The sequence below is a fragment of the Silene latifolia genome, chromosome 8 (assembly GCF_048544455.1).
Source record: "Silene latifolia isolate original U9 population chromosome 8, ASM4854445v1, whole genome shotgun sequence".
NCBI classification, from domain to species: Eukaryota; Viridiplantae; Streptophyta; class Magnoliopsida; order Caryophyllales; family Caryophyllaceae; genus Silene; species Silene latifolia.
The window spans coordinates 1,001,685-1,020,296 of record NC_133533.1 but is presented as its reverse complement, the minus strand read 5'-3'; the positions used below and the strand labels follow the sequence as shown (position 1 = coordinate 1,020,296).

Sequence of the window (18,612 nt, the reverse complement as noted above, 5' to 3'; positions counted from 1 at the left end):
AATTTTAAGACGATTTACGATGACCTGAAATTGGTATGGTTTCAAGACATTGAGTTATCTACAGTGATCTGAAATGGACACCGGAACTTCTGAGACATGCAAGAGAACTACAATAATGCAATGTTGCGTAATGTTGGGAGTGTCGAGTGGTATACAAAAAATTGAAGGCATCAGAGTCTAGAGGATGCTTAAAACAAGTTTTGCATCAGAAAATCAGAAAGAAAATTTCAGACATTAGTTTGCGTCTTTGAGACATTATTCTTCTGCCGGAATGGGTTTGGCTTCTTGGAAATAGTCGTGCCTGAAATGATGTACGAAAGTATGAAACAGTTAGTATGATGTACATAATGAACAATATAAAAAGGAACACTGGGTGGCATGAAGCGGAAATGCCGAGCTCTAGTGCAATAATCTGCCTACTGAACACAATGAAAGACTGATCATGCTTACTGAATTTTTCGGCTAAGTTGGTAAAGACCAGTTCCTGCCATTGCCACATTTACGCTGAAAAGGTTCCAGTTTTTCTGCAGTTCATAGAACACGTGTTTTAGCATACTTGGGCAGTGAACACGGACAATAACAAACTCAAGGAGCAACGTCTACTAGACGCACCACATCAAATCACAACAATAACAAAGGCGAAGGTATCAGGTTAACGGGAGACACCATGAGCACAAAACAATTTGTAGAAAACTATAAAATCAGACATTCAATTTGGTTCGGGTATCAGAAACAGATTGTTCAAGGCTGTTAACATTTCACACAACAGATCCAGCATACCGCGAGCTGTTAACATTTCACACAACAGATTTCAACATTAATGAAGATATAATAAGATAATGGGAATGACATAGGGATTACTACAAACCCATGCAGGATTTACTACCACCTTAAAAACTGAGTTTTGCATGCTGTGGAAGAAAGAGAGAAGAACTCACAGGGGTAATTACTGTACTGTAGCGAGACCAGATAATGCCAGTGCATGCAACCGCTGAGGAAAGGAGGAAAGGAAGTTAGTAAACAGTCCTTGCATCAAAAGTTACAGAAGTTCCATCAAAGGAACACAGGTGATATTATGCAAGATGTTAATTCTAATCGGTAATCTGGGAGATACCTATTTGTTGGGGATATGATAGTTTCTCAGGCGGTTTAGCAAAGTCTGCAATGTTGGCTATACTGATGCCCCATTTGAATGTAGGAGCCCAAAAGTGAACTGCACCAGAAAAAGTCGTGGGAGAGATCAATAAGACATGCACAATCGCAATTGGATTAGGATACTCAGTATAAGATTTCAACCAAAGAGGCAGATTGAAAGTACTGTAATCATGTTAGAATAAGTCGTAAAAAATCACCAATATGCTCACTGAATCACAATTCACCACACACAAAAGCAAGGTAACCAGTCAATAAATAAACAGTTGTCTAGTAATCGTAACACCGTCATCACATCAAAGCCTAAAACTAGGCTCTAGCTCCAAGCATCATCCATCATCTTCATTACATCACAAGCTTACACATTTAGCTCAAACTGTGACAAGGCTCTTGCTTGGTAAAACTCATTGACATGGAGGCTACTTCTTGGCCAGAACCGGTTTTTGTACCCCGATATTAGCCATGTTACAAGTTACAACAGCATATAAGACTGCGGTTTGATCTGAATGCTTTCAAGGACCAAGCTATCAACAAGTACCCTTCTCTCCTATCATCAAGATTACTGCAACAGCTTCTCATTTCTAGGAGGTCAACAATCCCATTGCTCAGTAGAGATACCAAAGGATCTCCAGTCAACATCAATACCCAATTTTAACGGTCAAGATACAAACTTTTATAATCACTCGTATTTTGAAGCTCACACTTTTCAGAGCGATATAGTTTTCATTAAGCATCCTTGTATTAGTCCTTGAATCGAATCAACATGGAAACGATCACAAAAAGAGCTCAAAACATAGCTTTCAGTAGTTTAACGAATGGAATATAACATGAGTGTCTCACAGTGTGCAACTGGTTTTGGCAAGACGGTTTGATGATATGTTACCAACACACCATCTTCCCTCTGGTTTTGCATATAACTAAAGGACTGCATTACAGATTGGTACAAGTGCGCGCAGACACACAAATCCACTAGCATTTATTAAAGCGCATATTGAATTCAAAGGTTTGAAATGTAGCAACCATATAAAGTCCACAAATTTGATAGCAAACAATGATCATCAAATCAAAAGCTAGATTAAGTCGGACTCTACGACTGGATGCCATGAGCTCTCCCAGTTGCTACAGGGTGAGGTTCCTAGGTACCGAGTCGAAAACTCGACTTAAAACCTGAAAAGCAATTACCTTCATACCATAGAACTGTTTTTACCCAATCCTGTTGAATTGTTACATTGTTTAAATTTGTTTTTCACAATATTTTAACTCCATCATACAGCAAACTCATTGCATCATAATCAGAATTACAAAATCTGCAAGAATCTCAGTGAAAAAGTTTCAATCTTTTCATAACTCAAATTCCCAAAACACACAATCATCCAAACATCTCTAACAAACACAATTAAATTCCCACAATTATCAGAAATCAAACAATAGGTAATCGAGCAAAATCAAACACACCCAGTTATTATCTAATCTTATAAAACAAAAAGACCAATCAAATGTACACTAATTTATAACAAAAAGACCAATCAAATGGGAGAGTCTCAATTCAAAATCTTAGGATGTACATAAAAAAAATGAAAAAAAAAAATGGAGAGATAAAAAAAGTACTAGTTTTGGGTCCCGCAGGATGATTCCATAAAGCTTGAAGCTTAGAGGACGCCATTAATGAATGAATCAGAGAATATCTTTATTGAAGGAAAATGTTGGTGTAAAAGATGTCAATAGTTTTCTGGATGTTGGGAGGTTCTTTTTTCTCTAGTTGTCCAACATGCTTTGCACTTTTGGAGTAGTCGAGCTACGAAGCTAGGCCCATAAATTGTCAAATACTTGGCGCTCGATTTTACGATTAAATAAGGTGCGTAAGTTATTGTCGAGACTCGAGATGTTGCATGCTGTATGGTGATCTTAATTAAAGACCAAGGGGTTTAATTGAATGTAATTCGTAAGACAACTTCTTTTACGGGAAAAGCTATGTATTGACGATGAGAAATATCGAACAAGTCAATTCCGAGTATAATTAACCTAATAATGTCTGTCATATTTTGGTACGGAGTACAATTTACAAAAAGATAGAGTAGAAAATATATGGAAATTATTATCGTGCTTGGTTGTGGACTATTGTGCTACGAGCCTATGACTCTCTACTCATGCCAAACCTTATAGAGTTATAGTAGTAGTTTTCGAGTTTTTGAGCAAAACTTGCGGACCATCGAGTAGTCAAGCCAAGACGGATTAGATTTCAAGTGTTTGTTAGTCTATTTTACATTAAATCGAACAAAAATCTCACTTTTTCTTTTCAAAAACATCTCATTTTTACCTAAATCTAAAATCATCGTCACTTAATCTACCGAGTATACCCAATAATATCCCATTTTTACTTAAATCTAAAATCATCGTCACTTAATCTACCGAGTATACCCGATAATTTCCCGACTATATATAACAAGGTCGTTATTATAAAATTACAAGTCGTATAACCCTTATTCATTCGACATCCCTCAAAAGAGAGAGAGAGAGAGAGACGATGAACATGGATTCCCCAAAATTACCTCACAATACTTCACTTCAACGCCTTCAAAACGTCGAAAACGTAAACTTTTTCCCTCAAATTCTTCCCTAATTACTACTACTTCACTTCAATTTCTCGTTTACATTATCAATTCATAGTTTAATTTCAATTAAATCTCGGAATTATAATTTATTATCTAATTGTTTTCTTTAATGTATGTAATTGCAGAGAATTGTTAGGGTTATGGAGCTAGCTGGAGGAGTGATGGACGAACTCGCGAACCCAGGTGGACCCCGCAAGGATTTACTCAACAACAATTGCGGCGAATTCATGAAATTAATCAAGGTTTTGCTCAAAAACTCTCTTTTTTACGCGGTGGCGGAATTAAGGGGGCTAGAAACTTTTAGTTAGAATATCGGGTTTTTTAAATTAGTTTATCCCCTTCCCCACAATTTGCAGAAGCCATTGAGGTTGTTGTTATCGGATGGTTTATAGTTTACATTATAGCATTGATATCTCGACCCCCTAACTGAAAATCCTGGTTCCGCTACTGTTTATACGAGTAATTGTTGTTATGTTATTAAATACTCTCTCTGTCCTGGTCATTTGTTGTCCTTTTCTATTTTGGGTGTCTCAATCAATTGTTGTACTTTCTATTTTAGGATTGCATTTGATGAGCAATTTGATCCTTCACACTCAATTTGATCCACTTGTCATCTTATAATTGGCGCCCTTCCCTTTCCTTGGTCTTTGTGCCAAAACCAAAGGACAACAATTGACCGGGACGGAGGGAGTATGTTCTGTAATGTGGGATTAGCTAGAAAAAAAATGGGTTAGTTTCTTTTTTAGGGAAGATGGTTTTGTTGTTTCTTTGATTTTTACCAGCTGAATAATTCCGGATTCGAGCTAGATGGGATCAGAAGCGTTCTTAGGGTCTTAAAGATAGGAACTTGATGCAAAGTTGGTGAATTTCGTGGTTGCATTTGGTTGTTGATGTCGAATTTATTTGCAAGATAGCTAGTTGTAGCGTGGGTGGTTGGGGGTAAATTGTGGACGATGACACAAATTGGTACACTGAATATGCTCAGAGTCATTGCATTGATTGATGAGTAGGTGATGAATATATATGTATAATACTGTTTTTCGGGTTAGCGTCGGTTTATTAGAGTTGTAAGTTTTGAAAATATGTTGGTGTGTGCTTTTGTGTATCTAAAGGACATTCAAGGGACCTTGCGTGAAGAAATCAAGAGTGTGTGTGAGTATAGGCCATTTGAGAAGTGTGATTACAGTGCGAGGTTAGCGAGTGAGATCTCTTGCAAGAAGCTGGAACATGTCCTTGCCCAGCTGGATACAATGAAAGAGACTGTTGATCAATATCTGAGTTTAGCGTAAAGAGAATCTCAAGTAAGTTGATCTACCATTGTGAGAGTTCTTTTACCTATTAGTGATCTCTTATGATTTACCGAGTACAATTTTTGAATCATATGACTTGATTGTCTAAAGGGATACTCTTGTGACATTATTCTTTACCTTCCAAGGATTGGGGCACTGATTACTAAAAGATGAAAATATCTGCGATTTCAAAATCTTCATGAACACTAATGTGCTACTTTAGTACTTTGTCCCGTTTGATGTTGATCAAGTCAATACCCAATAGCTGATCTAATCTGAAGCTTTCAATGCTAAACTGTTGAAAGTCCGACTTTTGGATATCACCTAGGGTGTGTTTGGATAGCAAAAGTGGAGGGAAAGGGAGGGGAGGGAGAAAGAGGGAAGAGAAAGGGATGGAAGGGAAGGGGAGAGAGAATGGAGGAGGTCATTTTCCCTCCAAATCTTGTCTTTGTTGGAGAGGAAATAATTTGGCTTGGAGGGGGGAAGTGGAGGGATTCATTTTCCCTCCCCTCAAAATTCCTCCACCTCCATTTTGCTAACCAAACAAAGGATTTATCATCCCTTCCTTTCCCTCCCCTCTCTTTCCCTCCAAATCCTCCTATCCAAACAGATCCCTAGAGTTATTGTCTTACATCCGAGTGTTGTGATTTTTATTAAGAGCTGCTAGTATTTGTCTTTTGATATTGTTCAGCGTTAATTCATTATTAACTCTAGACACAATTTTCATTGCTAAGGTATTGAATTAAAATAAACTTTGTAAAATAAGAAGTTGGCAAGTAGTAATATGCTTCCTTGATGCTGCCTTGGAATATGCTCGAGTTGCTGATATGAGGTGAATGCGTTGATCCTTCAGGGTGTTGTTTGGATTGAGGGATTCGGAGGGAAAGAAAAGGAAGGAAGAGTAGGGGATTTAAAATCCCTTCTTTGGATAGCAAATAAGGGGGGAAGGAAATGGAGGGGAGGGATTTGGAGGGATCCATTTTCCCTCCAAGGCAAAGCAAAATCTCTCCATAATAGGAAAGATTTGGAGGGAAATTGTATCCAAACACCCACACCCCATTCGACCTCCCCTTCCCTTCCCTCCCTTTCTCTTCCCTCCTTCTCCCCCCCCCCCCCCCCTCCCTTTCCCTCCTTTGTTGCTATCCAAACACACCCTCAGTGTGTTCACCTTCTTGGCGCATTGTGAAAGATGTTGCCTGCAAGGCTGCTGTGTACAACTGTTCATGAGCTTCATAGAAGCGATGAAAGGGTGTACAAATGGAAGTAAAATGATTTAGGCTGCAATGTAAAATGATTTTGTATAATCGCCATAGTTTTCATTTGAATTGTTTTCTCGTCCTCTTTTTCTAGGAAGACAATAGATGTAAGCGCCAATGTGAAGAAAGAGGAGGTGACTGACTATGCATGGATTCGGCTGCTGCTATGAAATTCATGTATTTCCGACTTTTCGTTTGCAAGCCTGAAGGTGAGCTGCATCTTGTTTTGTTGAGTGGCATGAAAGAAGCTGTTGGTCTGCTGTAAGGAGCATGATGAGATGAGCTTGATTATTAAATCAGTAATTATAGGAAATTTCAGTTGTATTTTCTCTAAACGATAAAACAGAATGCTGCGTTATGAGAATCAATTTTCTGAGAAAAATTTCACTCGCCTTCTCTTATGTAGTCTAACACACTGTCCATTATACCGGAATGTAAGCTTATGATTCGGAAAACATATTTTGATATGCTGAATTTCACATCTCTGTTAGTCTGTTGCAATTCTGCGGGAATCCCATCATGAGTGAAGAACTGTACCTGAACTGATGATTTGCAATGCCATCGAATAAATACCATAAGATTTTCTCGATGCTTAGTTTACTCCATTTTACAAAATTGACGCTTCACATTTCCGTCTCTGTGCTGTGGAAGTGTTGAGGCAATGCTGCACATCAAGTGTGTAAACTTTAAAGCCAGGGCGATGGCCGAAGCCTCCCAGGTCTTCATCTCTGAATATTCACAAGGTAGTTTACAAAGACACTAGTGCTTATTCTTAGCCATGAGCCTTCTTGATCGCTCATAGACCCCGTCCAGCTAAGTAAGTATGTTGGTGACCCCTAATTTCTTTCATTCTTCTCCGACAATAATCACTTGAGCTCCGACAGGAGAAATTTTCATTACAGGCAAAATCCTGAGGATGTATCAGTTTCTCGACCAAGGATGCTCCGACAATTTTCAATCGAGAAAGCAGTCTATGCCGATGGAAGCTCGATTTGAGAGAGAGTGGTAACGGTGAGAATCAGGAAAGAATCTTGGGCATCGCGGGCTAACACATCCCCCACACTAGAGAAATAACAAGAAAAGATAAGCGAAAACAGTACATAAGCGAGCGAGACGTGGAAGATCAAGCAACATACTTACCTGGACGGGGTCTATGAGCGATCATGGAGGCTCATGGCCTCCATTGCACTTTAGGAGGTGCACCTGCCTGACATCTTCCCATCGTGGGATAGTCTACGTCGTAACTTATTTGCCAAATTCTATTTTAATTATTAGCCATTCTGTTACCATTCACTAGGCTCTGTTTGGCAAAACTACCTGAAAAGATAGCTGAAACCTGAAAAGGTAACTGATAAGGTAGCTGAAAATTAGAAACTGATAAGGTAACTAATTATATAAAAATGTGTTTGGCAAACTAGCTGAAAAAGTAGCCGATTTTGGTAAAATGACGCAAAAGGATATGAAAATTATTTAATATTATAGAATAAATGGGTAAAAAATGGAACACTTGATTTCTCAAATGCTACCTGAGCTAGCATTTCATTTCAGGTACCTTATTTGACCAAATAAGCTACTTGCCAAATACTTGCAAAAAAATCAGGTAGCTGAAATTTTGGTCAAATAAGCTACCTGAAGTGTCGTACCAAACGGAGCCTAACTATAGCTTTTAAAGATACACAGTTTAAAAGCAACAATGTTACATTACATACACTAATTTCCATTCACCAAGAAATGACTGAGACCGAAAGTAATTCATCAAAAAATGATTGAGAAGGAAAGAGTATACAGTAACTTTTTCATACCAAACAAGCCCGAATTTAAGTATTTGGGCCCGGCCCATAAGGTTGGAGCAGCTGCCAGCCCAGGCCCGAAAGTGGAAATCAATAATGTCCGCCCATGCTCGTGACTCACTGACTTTACCCTTCCAAATATATGTCGTCATGCTCATCAATGTAGCCATTCTCGTTGTTTCTAATAATTTATTAACTTGTTTTATTATTCGTTTTATCTAGTATTTTAATTTAAGGTAAACAAATAATATATTTTTTAGATTGTACATTTATTTAGTTACTCCCTTTGCCTCCATCATCTGTTTATCATTTTTATTCTTTGTGAGGAATATTTTAATCAAACGCAAACAAATAATTGTAACAGAATGAGTCTAATTATTAATCTTTGCATATATTTGACTATGTATCTAGACACATATTAAGGTAATGTATCCTAACTACTACGTACTACACTCCCTCCATTCAACTTCACTTTGCAACTTTCTCTTTTGCGCACTATTAACAAGCGGACATTCAACTCCAATTTTCTCTCGATACATAAGTGAAAATTTATTCATGTGAGATCTTATTTGATTCGTCTTAAAGCGTACATTAAAAATATCTAACTTTTATAATTTTGCAAATACGCAGCTAATGATATTTATGCGTAAAAGCTGCGTTGACAAACGTGATAAAACAAACTTGCAAAGCGGAGTTAAATGGAGGGGTATATGATATCAGTCATAATCACCCAATTAGGGGATTATATGTTTTTCTACAATATTGTTAAACACGAACTCTATCTTATTAACTATTTTCTCTATCCTAATAAATAATTTATATTTACTTTATTTTATCTTTATCCCAATAATAAAATTCTCTTACCAATCATTTTATATAAAATTTAGTACCGTAAATCCATAATTCAATCAAAACTTATCTTCTCTATAATATATCCGTCTTAACCACCCAACTAAAACAGCTACATGTTTACCAAAATGTTCCAAGATGGTAGATAAGACTCCTTCCCTCACTCTTTAATTCCTACACAACATACAACTAACCAACTACCACATTTCACAATTAAACAACACAATGAAGAAACTCTATCGCAAAGGAACAGTCCACCCTTCTCCATCACCTTCACCCCCTCCTTCTTCCCATTTCCTCTCCCTTTCCACCCTCCCGGCCACGATCCTCGCCCTCGCCGCCGCCCTCTCCGTCTCCGACAAAGAAGTCTTGGCTTACCTACTCTCTTGCACCACCACAACCACCCCCTTTGACTTTGATCCTTCTAAAACCTCCTCATCACCCAAAAAACACAAGAAACCTTACACCAGTAACAATAATAACAACGGGAGTAGTAATAATAATAATAATAGTAATAATAACGGTCATGTAACGTGTTTTACGTGTTACTGTTTTAACTGTTATACATCATATTGGGCACGTTGGGATTCTTCTCCTAATCGTCAACTTATTCATGAAATTATCGATGCCCTAGAAGAAAATTTATTAGCTCAAAAGAAGAAGAAACAAGGAGTCAACAAGAAAGACAAGAAGAAAAATGTTAATAATGTTATACGTAATGATAGCAATGGTGTTAATGAGAAGTATGAAGGATCGGTCCGGGTTAACCCTGAGTCGAGTCGAGTTGTATCGGTTGAAGATGGTGGTGGATTAGGTCAAGTTGATGACGATGCAGGGGAAAAACAGGGGATTGTTAGGAAAATGGTGAGTTTTGTTTGGGGAAGTGTTTGGGGTTAAAATCATGTGTTTTAATGAAGATTATGAAGACTTAATTTCATGGTAATTATATAATTATGCTCTCTTAATTTCCCTTTGTATTTGTTGTACAACATGTAAACTTTTTTCTTCCTCCTAGTTTTTGATCTTGTATGATATCTCTGTCCGCGCTCATCATTTGTTTACTCTGGTCAAAATACCCCTTTATAATGAATATGAAATAAAATGTAAATAGATGATTGAGACGGAATAGTACCCCTTGTTCATTTTGTAATATCAATGTAGAGAAGATTATGGGTAGTTTTGATATTTTCTTAGTTTTCAAGTTTTAAAGATGAACTTACCTAGGGAAAGTTCATTTGTAGTTATAAATAATGATCAAATGTAACTATTAATACATACTTCGTATAAAGAGTCATTAATTGTATTACGGTTTTTCTAACGTTCTCAATCTTATTATATCACAAAGTATTTAGCTTGGTTAATTTGTTAGGGGTTGCTCTATCTACATCTACCAAAACTTATGGTGGATTTTTTTGCATCTAATTTTTGTTGGTTGGTGGTGATTATTGTCATTGACAAGGTGTTACAAAGATTACGAGTCAAGGTTAGCTACATTCTAATTAGTTCATATCAATTCATAAATTTTTTATGTACGGAGATGGAATTATCGGATGATACTGTTAATTTGATAAATCAATTTGTAAAATCATGTACGAACACGTGAAATCGCCATCAATTACAACCAAATAACACTCAATCATAAATCAATTGGGTAGAAATTACACTATACTCCACATTAGTAGTTTAGATGTCAAGCATGATGTTTTTTTTTTTACTTTCACTTTGTTAAAAGAAAGACATCCTTTTCTTTTCACTCACTTTTCTACGCTTCTTCCCTCTTTTTCTGTTAAATGAATAGGGTATTGATGATTTAACTTTCGGCACTTTGCAGAATTACCTTATTCTTTTACTCATCATTCCCATGATAACTTGTTTACCTTTGATTAAAATACGGCTCCAAAAGAAAAAAAAAATGGAATGGAGTACAATCTAGTTTGGTAGAATTTTTTATATGTCAAAAACCTATTCACCAAAATTTTAAAAGTTCTATTGTAACATTTTTATCCCATAAAACTTGTTTAAGATGGAAACATCAGTCTTAAACTTAAAACGGATTAAATATGGCAAATGAGACAAAAGTAAGAAGTGAGGACTAATAAAATATTTGTCTCATCCATACAAATAGGTTAATTATGACGGATATGTCAGTCTTAAGAGAGGCTGATCATTTTTATCCATATTAAATCAAGATGTTAGATATAGACATTTAACTAAAAGAAGTTGATTATGAATAGGGAATAATATGATTACACAAGGTCAATTTTTTTATTAGAATAATGAACTATGAATCTATGAAAATGCAGAAGTTTTCTTCACCTAATCTTGTTGGTATTTAAATTTAAAATTATAATATTTGTGGTTACCCTCTATTTTATCATGCATGCATCATCCTATAAGTAGGTATACATAAGTAATAATTAAGTATTATCCTAAGTCATCTTTGTGGATAATGGAGTGGTTATACAAATTATTAATTGCGTGGCAAAAATTTGGGTAAGATGCTTGTGTAACTAAAGTAAAATTTCTATTTCTTGAGGTAGGTTTAGAAAGTTGTTAGTTTGAAAGTTAATTTATACATTTGGTGAACTTTTAAAATCTCATCTTATGTAATACGACTTACCCAAAAATTTGTGTTTTATTTTATTTACTATAAATCGGTAATATTATATTTATCAGACAAAAATTGGACTCTGATTATGAACATAGAATCCCATCAAGTTAGACTAACTCAAATGGTCACGTTTCACGTACTTTGTTATTCGAGTAAGTCTCTTGTAAAATCGACTACAATAAGACATTGAAAAATAAATCACAATTCAAATTATTTTGACACTCTTTTCACCCAAATATGATAAGTAGTGGAATCTGTATTTACGAGGCTTATTATGTAAAATAACACATGATTTTACAATAGTAATTGTGTAAAACCGTTTTATATAAGAATTAGTGTTGTTGTTCATGTCCTACATCTAGTAAATATCCCTTTAGTTTCCTAGCAAAAGAACTAATATTCATTTTTTTTCTTGTAATTCTTTAACTTTGATTTCATTAAAAGAGTGTATTTTGAAGATAAAATTGAAAATTTTAATATTAAATTATGATAAATTATATTTTAATTAGATTAATAACTTAAACTAATATTTACTCGTATATATTTAAGAGATACCGTTCAATATCTCAAAATATGAAAAAAAATCTCATAATATGAATTGGGTGGACGAAGTAATAATTACCCTTGGAGAGGTAACTTAACTAGACAGTCGTCCAAATAACTAATCTAAAATTTGTCATTTCAATACTATTCATGTGATAGTATCATCATTTAGATTTATGGTCAATCGAAAGAACGATGGTCTTCAATGAGTCGGGATTTCCTATCTCATTTTCGTGTTTAATTTTGTGTCTTACTATCTCTTCATTTGACACATAATAAACATTAAACATTAAAAATAAATATTTAGATATTATAAAAGGAGTGAGGCGTTAGAAGATTAAGACAGTAAAACACAATCAAAACCATACACAAAAATGAAACAGAGAATTCAAACCGTCTTCAATACTCGGTGGCCTACAATAATTCACTTCACGTAGTTGTTTCCATCCCTAAACCTCTATTATTGCATCAATATCTTTATGTATGCTCCTCTTTCCATTTCCCATAACATTGTGTGCTTCAACATGCATGAGTGCCTTCGACCGTTAGACTTAACAACAATAATATAGTTTTCGTTTCAGTTTGTTATTCACCTTTGATTAAAATATACTCATTAATAAAATAAAAATAAAAAAGTAAGCAAATAATTAATAGTTTAAGACAGAATAATTATTATGAAGTTTTTGTGCACGCCAAATAAACATATGACCAAATGAATCAAATAAATAGCTTTTGATAAATATGCTAAATTAATTTTGCTTTAAAATCTAATTGTGCATAAAGTATCATATTCTATTGTCTAATAAATATGCTAAATTAATTTTGTTTTAAAATTTACATGTGCACAAAGTATCATATTCTCATCGTCTATTGCTTTATAATACAGAGTATACAGTAATTGTTATTTCACCAACTTTCATATCTAGTATTCACTTTTATAATTACTCCATTTCCTTGTGCTTCACAAAGCATGAAGAATATTTTTTGTTACTAATTCCATTCTTCTATACGATTTTGTTCCACCTTTACATGTACTTGTATATGGAATTTGAGTTGTTCGGTGAATTGATAACTCTTAATAATACGTTGGACGTAGTAAAGTTGCTCTTAGGAATGTGCATCCTCCAACATTATGTCGTAACCCCATGAGTTGCATAGCATGGAGGAGATAATGTAAGAGGGGACAACCTCCTCGAGCCTCCGTGACCCAACACTCGAGAAGCGTGATTAAACTCGACAAATTAGTTATTCGGGTTGGGTTCGGGTCTCGGGTGTAACATAGACAAAATATTGCCCATTTTCTCTTAACGTGTTAAGGCCCTGTTTTTTTTGGACTGAAACGGATCTGATCTGAACTGAACTGAACTTATAGGATCTGAACTGAACTGAACTTAACTTATAGGATCTGAACTGAACTGAACTTACACGATCCGAATTTAAATTAACTTAAATTAATTTAACTTAAATATTATTATTATTATTATTATTATTATTATTATTATTAATTTGTTATTGTTATTGTTATTGTTATTGTTATTGTTATTGTTATTGTTATTGTTGTTCTTGTTGTTGTTGTTGTTATTGTTGTTGTTGTTGTTGTTGTTGTTGTTGTTATTATTATTATTGTTAATTTTAATATTTTTTTTATAAAACCGCAACTTTTATTATTATTATTATTATTATTATTATTATAAAAAATGCAAACTTTTATTGAGATTAAATAAAATTTTTACAAGAAATTAGTGCGCAGCCAAGAGAGAACACTGATAAGAAAATATAGTCTAAAACAAAAGGTAAGATAATAACATTTTTCCGCTTTATATATATTAGTTTGTTTATACATTATACTACGGTTACATTACGATAAAAAATAATGAGAAGAGTGATGATTTTGTTTTAAAAATAATAATGTATATATGTATCGAATAATTAATAATGTCAAATATTTTTGCGTCGGTTTTTTAAAATAATACTCTGTATATAACTTTTCTAAAGTGAATTTATAGGATCTGAACTGAATTTATAGGATCTCGAATCGAATCGAACTTATAGAATCGAATCGAATCGAATCGATAGGATCTCGAATCGAATCGAACTTATAAGATTTGAACTAAACTTATAGAATCTGATCTGATCTGAACTGAACTGAACTTATTGGATCTGAAGTAAACTTAAATTAAGTGACTTTAAGTCCAAAAGAACTGGGCCTAAGTGCACTGAAAGTCATGACTGAAAATGTTCGTTGTTGTTTAAATACGGAATATATAGTTAACTTAAGTCCGTTGTTCATCCACTCACGTAAAATTATGTTGTGACTGCTGATGTTCAACATTTTCAAGTCATTGTTATTGACTCAGGTTATTTTCATGTCATTATTAACTTAGGTTATTTTCAAATCAATTTAGATTAAATTGTTGGTAAGGTATTAATTATTGAATCAACCTTATACAGTATACACCTATACACTATATATACATCACATGCATTATTAGTACTCCGTAGTTGACTAGCACTCGAATATGCATGCAAGTAATTCACGTATACTTAATTACTTATTTGCATGCATGCAAACCAAACTTGACTCTTAAGGACACAAGGGGAGTAAATATTGTGGACTAAATAGAGTTTATATCAAACATTAGTTTTGACAATTAGCATACAATAATTAAGATTCAAATTATTTATAACCGCGTACAATTGACTTTAATCTTAATTAGTTCCCAAATTTGTACCTTAAGACGACCTGAAGAATGTGGCAGACGACTATTACGTAAATGTTACCTGTAATAAGATGTAACTAGGTGACCGCGTTATGCCGTTATCTGATGATAAGAAATTTATACTCGTAGTATAATTATACATTTCGAAATTATTGAAATCAATGATTTCAAAAATGTATAATTAAGTTGACGTAAAGTACAATATCATTTGAAAATGACAAAGAGAAGGTCATTACGTCTTACGAAGTATTATTATTAGGGTTTTTCTAACCTATGCCCACTATGCATAGGATAATAATTTAAAATAATTAAAAAAAAATTTCCCAATGGGGCGGAATATTAATAACTATGATGGGTTACGTTGAGAGATTGAAATTAAATCCTATGGATTAACATTGACTAAATCCATACTAGACCAAGTGTTGGTAACATGGTGACCATAAACTTTTAATGAAATAACATAAATATTAAATAATCAACATTATTATAAACTAATGAAGATAAAAATCAAGGATTCCTAATAAAAGTTGGCAATGCAAATTAGGCATGTACAGGTATAGATGAACTATTATTATTATTATTATTACTTGTATTATTATTTAAAGATATAATACAGCCTTTGAAGTGATCAACAATGGCATGTTGTGCATTACGTCTCACCAAACGTCTATGTGAAGGAAGAGGGAGTCCTTCCTTGACACACTCGTCGTATTCCTCGAGGGCCGACACAATGTAGCTGAAATCAGGTCGTTTGTTCGGGTTAGCCGCCCAGCAACGCTTGATTAGGTGTGCTAAGGCTGGTTGGCAGCTTGCTGGTAGTGGTGGACGTGCATTCTGTGAATCATTATCAAACATCCAAGAAAATGAATAAAATGAGTCATTCCCTCGCAATAATACTACACTTTCGTATTTTAATTTAAGTACAAATTCTCATATGAGACCGTCTAATGATAGTTGTTTACTAAATGACACTTTGAACAACTTGCCATTAGGAAGTTGGGCCTTTTTTTTTTTTTTTTTTTAAAACGAGTTTTGAGCCAAGTACGAGCCCATGCATCAATTTTTCGGGCTTGACGAGCTCAAGTTGTCATAGAATAAACAAAATGGCAAACTAAAGTGTCTGTGCTCCTTTTTTGATGAAGTGGTAATTATTCGATGCAATTTTTCATCTTAAGTCATTAGTAAATTAACAGTCTCTTTGTGTTGCTAACACAAGGATAAGGCTGCGTACATCCGACACTTACCTTACAATCTGCGGGAGCCATTGAGGCATTGGGATAATGTTGTGACTTAAGATCAGCTCGGTTACACCTCTAGGCTAATCATATTGAAAGTGGCCCTTAACTTAAAAAAAAAAAAAAAAAAAAAAAAAAAAAAAAAAAAATAAGACTAACCTTAGTGGCCACAGCAAAAGCAGCTTGAACAGGGGTCATACCCTGAAAGGGAAGCAAAGCAGTAGTAAGTTCCCAAAGAACAATCCCAAAACTATAAACATCAACCTTCCTAGTGTAAGGCTTCTCCTTAATCATCTCAGGCGCCATCCACCGGTACGTGCCCATGTTCCCTTTAGTCTCTCGGCACTGTGTTTCCAAGCATGAAGTCCCAAAATCAGCCACCTTGACTCGCATCTCGTCGTTTAGAAGCAAGTTGTTGGATTTGAGGTCCCTGTGTATGACTCCTTGTGAGTGTAGGTACGACATTCCTCTCGAGATGTCGAGGGCTAGCCGAAGGATTGTCTCGATTGAGAGGGAGTATGGTTCCTTCTTGTTTAGGTACATCCTTAGTGTCCCTTGGGACATGTATTCTGTTATTATGCAGTATACTGGTGGCTTCTGGCAGGCTGCTATGAACTGCAATCATATAAGACTGATGTTTCTTTATAATTTGTAGAATAATCATAATTTTTAATAAAGTGAATTTAATTAAAATTAAAATCATCTAAGAAAAATAAGAATCAAATGTATTAATTTACTTTAGTAATTTCCCTTTTGTTTTATTTAAGAGTCAAATTACTAAATCAATTGCCTTTTTAGGCACAAAAACGTACAAACTCTGATTTCTGACGTGTCACAAGTTTAAGACGTCTCACAACCAGTTCAAATAACGATAAAAAAGAAAGGTGGTTATGAGATGTCACAAGTACCTTTTCGTCAAAAGCAAGAATAGTTGTTCGGTAAGAGATTTTATCTTAACAACTCAAAACCATACAATATTTCCAAAGTCGGATAATTCATGCACCATGTACGCTTTTGGTAATTTTGACATTGGGATATAATAGTTTTTGTACTCTCGTTAAAAACATCACAATTCAATAATAATTTTCAAGGTAAACTAACTGACATCTACACATGCGACAATAAATAAACCAAATACGGAGTAATATAGGAATATATATATATACCTACGCTGTTTACCAGGTTAGTTTCATTTCTTGACGTAGTTAAGCTAGCTAACATTTACAGTACTACTACGTAGTACTAGTATACGTAGTACTAGAAGTAGTATTACCTGGACAATATTCGGATGATAGAGACGAGAAAGCAAGGCAACTTCAGACTTAAACTGAAGTTCAAGCTTAACTCTAGCATCCTCTTTATGTGTAGGAATTCTCACCATTTTTACAGCAACAGCTCTTTGTTTATAAATCCCTCTATAAATCCTACTATGTGCTCCTGAAGCAAACTTATTTCCTATAAATAGTTGTGAAAGATCTGCTGTCCATTCTTCTTGATTATCCTTATTACTTGCTTCCCACGCTTCGACGTTTTCCGAATCTAATATCATTGACCATGATTCTAAGCTATCAAATCTCTTCTTCTCCATGTTGTTCTCTCCATCTATATCCCAATTCTTTCTTGACGCCGAAGAAATCGATCTTATAGGCAATGATCTCCTCTTTCTCCTTAGTCTCATGTGCCTTATTGATGAAAAGCATGATACTTCCATGTTTTTTTTTGTGAGGTTACTTGTATTACAAGAAATTAAGTTGGATTTTTCTTCTGAAGGTGTGGATTGATTTTAGGAAGTGCATGAATTGATTCAAATGCATGGTTTTTGGGTACGAGTTGTGAGACGAGAATCCAAGTGAATCTTCATGTGTTTCAGTTACGTTACAGATAATCAAATGTCAGCTAATTCAGCTGGTAAAATCAGTGAGCAGTGATGCTTCAGCAGCTGGTAAAATCAGTGAGCAGTGATGCTTCAGCTAATTCAGCTGGTAAAATCAGTGAAAAGGGATGCTCATAACCTATGTCTGTAACCATGCAGCATAGGAAATGGCCCTTGTGACTCCCGATACACCAAAAGAAAACTAAGGTTATAGATTTTTACGTGAAAGAACGACCCGATGTGTAGTTTTACAATATACACTAGTCATAGTAAATGCAAAACCGATAAAATCGAGTAAAATGAGAAGAAAAATAGAGAAGTTATGGATTATTTGTTATGAATTGTGAATGGAAATATGAGAGGATTCAAGAAGGAAATAAAGAAGAGTTTTTCACGGTTTTGTTAATAGAAGTGATAAATAAAAGTAGATGTGTATGTATGAAAAGAAGAGGGAAAAAGGATGAATTTCAAAGGGGATAGTTCAAGGGTGTCTCGTGATTGATTTTTTAGCAAATTGGATGAGAAATGTAATCATATAAGTATAAGAAAATTATAAAGGAAAAGATGAGGGTCTTTTCTTTTATTTCATCCACTTAAATTATGAGTGGCTAAGCTTGCATAAAAGGGGATTAGTAGCTTATCAAGATTATTAATTTTGGGTTAGTAATTTAAGCTAATTTAG

The 18,612-nt window shown here is 34.6% G+C and overlaps 4 protein-coding genes across 4 annotated transcripts; 2 read left to right on the top strand and 2 right to left on the bottom strand.

Annotated features, from left to right (window-relative positions):
* Positions 1-93: 93 nt before the first annotated feature.
* On the bottom strand, positions 94-2,973 carry LOC141595926 (mitochondrial pyruvate carrier 4-like). Its single transcript, XM_074415888.1, has 5 exons — positions 2,761-2,973; positions 1,115-1,213; positions 939-991; positions 451-524; positions 94-301 (listed from the first exon to the last, which is right to left on the bottom strand). The coding sequence occupies exons 1-5, from the start codon at positions 2,813-2,815 to the stop codon at positions 256-258; spliced, it is 327 nt and encodes a 108-aa protein (XP_074271989.1). The 5' UTR covers positions 2,816-2,973; the 3' UTR covers positions 94-255.
* Positions 2,974-3,604: 631 nt separating this feature from the next.
* On the top strand, positions 3,605-6,764 carry LOC141595925 (mediator of RNA polymerase II transcription subunit 11). Its single transcript, XM_074415887.1, has 4 exons — positions 3,605-3,742; positions 3,890-4,006; positions 4,877-5,065; positions 6,404-6,764. The coding sequence occupies exons 1-3, from the start codon at positions 3,677-3,679 to the stop codon at positions 5,051-5,053; spliced, it is 360 nt and encodes a 119-aa protein (XP_074271988.1). The 5' UTR covers positions 3,605-3,676; the 3' UTR covers positions 5,054-5,065; positions 6,404-6,764.
* A 2,305-nt stretch (positions 6,765-9,069) lies between these two features.
* Positions 9,070-10,251, top strand: LOC141593973 (uncharacterized). The gene has a single exon (XM_074414193.1). The coding sequence runs from the start codon at positions 9,174-9,176 to the stop codon at positions 9,843-9,845; it is 672 nt and encodes a 223-aa protein (XP_074270294.1). The 5' UTR covers positions 9,070-9,173; the 3' UTR covers positions 9,846-10,251.
* A 5,068-nt stretch (positions 10,252-15,319) lies between these two features.
* Positions 15,320-17,987, bottom strand: LOC141593972 (serine/threonine/tyrosine-protein kinase HT1-like). The gene is made up of 3 exons (XM_074414191.1): positions 17,331-17,987; positions 16,217-16,672; positions 15,320-15,656 (listed from the first exon to the last, which is right to left on the bottom strand). The coding sequence occupies exons 1-3, from the start codon at positions 17,766-17,768 to the stop codon at positions 15,363-15,365; spliced, it is 1,188 nt and encodes a 395-aa protein (XP_074270292.1). The 5' UTR covers positions 17,769-17,987; the 3' UTR covers positions 15,320-15,362.
* Between the last annotated feature and the right edge of the window lie 625 nt (positions 17,988-18,612).